The sequence below is a fragment of the Cynara cardunculus genome (genome assembly GCF_001531365.2).
Source record: "Cynara cardunculus var. scolymus isolate 2C chromosome LG 17, CcrdV1, whole genome shotgun sequence".
Lineage (NCBI taxonomy): Eukaryota > Viridiplantae > Streptophyta > Magnoliopsida > Asterales > Asteraceae > Cynara > Cynara cardunculus.
Genome location: NC_037544.1, coordinates 4,927,950 through 4,930,052, shown reverse-complemented (window position 1 = coordinate 4,930,052; position 2,103 = coordinate 4,927,950). Strand labels below are relative to the sequence as shown.

At 36.0% G+C, this 2,103-nt stretch overlaps 1 protein-coding gene across 1 annotated transcript in view; it reads left to right on the top strand.

Moving 5' to 3' along the window:
* The first annotated feature begins 396 nt into the window (after positions 1–396).
* LOC112500515 (4-hydroxy-3-methylbut-2-enyl diphosphate reductase, chloroplastic-like) overlaps positions 397–2,103 on the top strand; it is a 3,959-nt gene continuing 2,252 nt past the window's right edge. The window contains exons 1-3 of the mRNA XM_025104015.1: positions 397–682; positions 1,087–1,283; positions 1,901–2,080. Coding sequence (XP_024959783.1) covers positions 421–682; positions 1,087–1,283; positions 1,901–2,080 — 639 coding nt within the window. The 5' untranslated portion in view covers positions 397–420. The remainder of the gene's footprint in view (positions 683–1,086; positions 1,284–1,900; positions 2,081–2,103) is intronic.

The following is a 2,103-nucleotide window of genomic DNA, read 5'->3' as shown; positions in this document are numbered from 1 at the left end:
TGAGAAAACCGATCTGAAAGCAATTCCATCACATTTAGTAAGAAATGGTGAATCCCTCAAATATGGGAATCTTTGGAATTCAAATTCATTCAATGGGTAACCAAAAGTTGAAATGAAATTTGGTCAATAGAATTGACCATTCCAATTTTATTGACCATTCCAATTCCATCAGATTCCGACAAACCAAATGCCCCTAAATATATTTGTAGATAAATAAAAAATAATATATACGTATAGAATGGGATAAAAGCAGGCGAATGGCATAAATCAAGTGTAAATCCGCTATCAAAAAACGCCAAAAAAGATAATTAAAAAAAACGAGATACACGAAAATACAAGAAAACATGGATCACGAGATCACAATGCGTATTTTCTCACCTTTAAATACCACACACTGTTTTCACACACACAGTTCCTTCCATGGCTTCCCTTCAACTCACGCCTCTCTCCAGTGTCTACACTCGCTCCGATCGCTCTCTTCCTGACTTCAGAGTTTTCCGGTGCCGGAAGCCTCTGTCCCTTCGATGCTCCGCTGGAGAACCGTCCTCGTCATCCATGGGCGTTGGTTCCGATTTTGACGCCAAGGTTTTCCGGCATAACTTGACCAGAAGCGAGAATTACAACCGGAAAGGTTTCGGACATAAGAAGGAGACTCTTGAGCAAATGAATCTAGAGTATACCAGTAAGAATTAGCAATTTAATTTCTTGTGTTGATTAAATCCTTTGTCTCAGTCTGATGTGACTCTTGATGTTTGTTCAAATTCACTTATGTGATGGATTAATTCTTTTACGACTTGCAATTTTTGTTCACCGGTGTTTTTAGCACTGGAACTTTAAGATTGCGATGTTGACTAAAAGAAGGTATTTATGTTAAATAATCCTTTCATTACCGGAAGCTATGTGTTATGACCTGTAAATTTTGTGAGGTGTAGTTGTGTATAAAGATAAACTCTAAAATGATTGATATTTAGTTTGCTTAAATTGAATGTCTTAATGTTTGAACATGTAGTTTGTTTAAGTCAAATTTATTCAGAGGAGATCAATTGGGCTTTTCAGTATGTTAATGTTTTATGTTATCATTAACAGGCGACATCATAAAGACTTTAAAGGAGAATAACTACGTATTTACATGGGGAAATGTTACTGTAAAGCTGGCAGAAGCTTATGGTTTTTGCTGGGGTGTTGAGCGTGCAGTCCAGATTGCTTACGAAGCCAGGAAACAGTTCCCTGATGAGAAGATATGGATTACAAACGAAATTATTCACAATCCAACTGTTAATAAGGTATTAATAAAATTTTATTTTGGATAAATTTCATAATTCTCTGTAGCTTACAATCTATTGACGATTTTCCTTCATGACAGACTTTTTAAGGGCTTGAATTAGATTATGCTTTCCGTTCATTCCTGAGTATCTTTGTCATCTGAATACACTTCTATTGGTTTTCATGTGAAAATGTCATACTTCTTGTGGTGAGTGCTATGTCTCTTGTAAATGCACCTAGTGAGAACCAAACCTTACACACTTCAACTGGCACCAAGTCCAAGTGATTTTCCATTAACCCAAATCGCTTGGGGTTATCACATTGGACTGGCAAAGCACTTTAGTCTTGTTCTTGTTTTGAGTTGCCTTCTAACAAATAGACTCGAGTCTCCTGTCTGGAAGCATTATTCTTGTTATGAATTAGAATTGTGAAGAGTCTATTATTTCTACTTGCCTCATATGTATATATCCTGTAAAGCTTGAGATTTCTCTATAGATGAAGCACCACCTTGCCTTATTCTATGGTAGTATTTATTCCTTTTTTTATATGTTTATTCTTTTTGTCTTAGCATTTTTTATGATCTATGTTTTATTTAATAGATCATAGTTGGTAAAAAGATTGCTTTGTGTAATGTTAGAGACTTGAAGAGATGGAAGTTAAAGATATTCCCATTGAGGATGGATCCAAACAGTTTGATGTCGTTGATAAGGGTGATGTTGTGATTCTGCCTGCTTTTGGAGCTGCGGTAGACGAGATGTTGACTTTGAGTAACAAACAAGTACAAATAGTTGATACGACGTGCCCTTGGGTGTCCAAGGTAATTCTTTCTCTCTTTTTCTT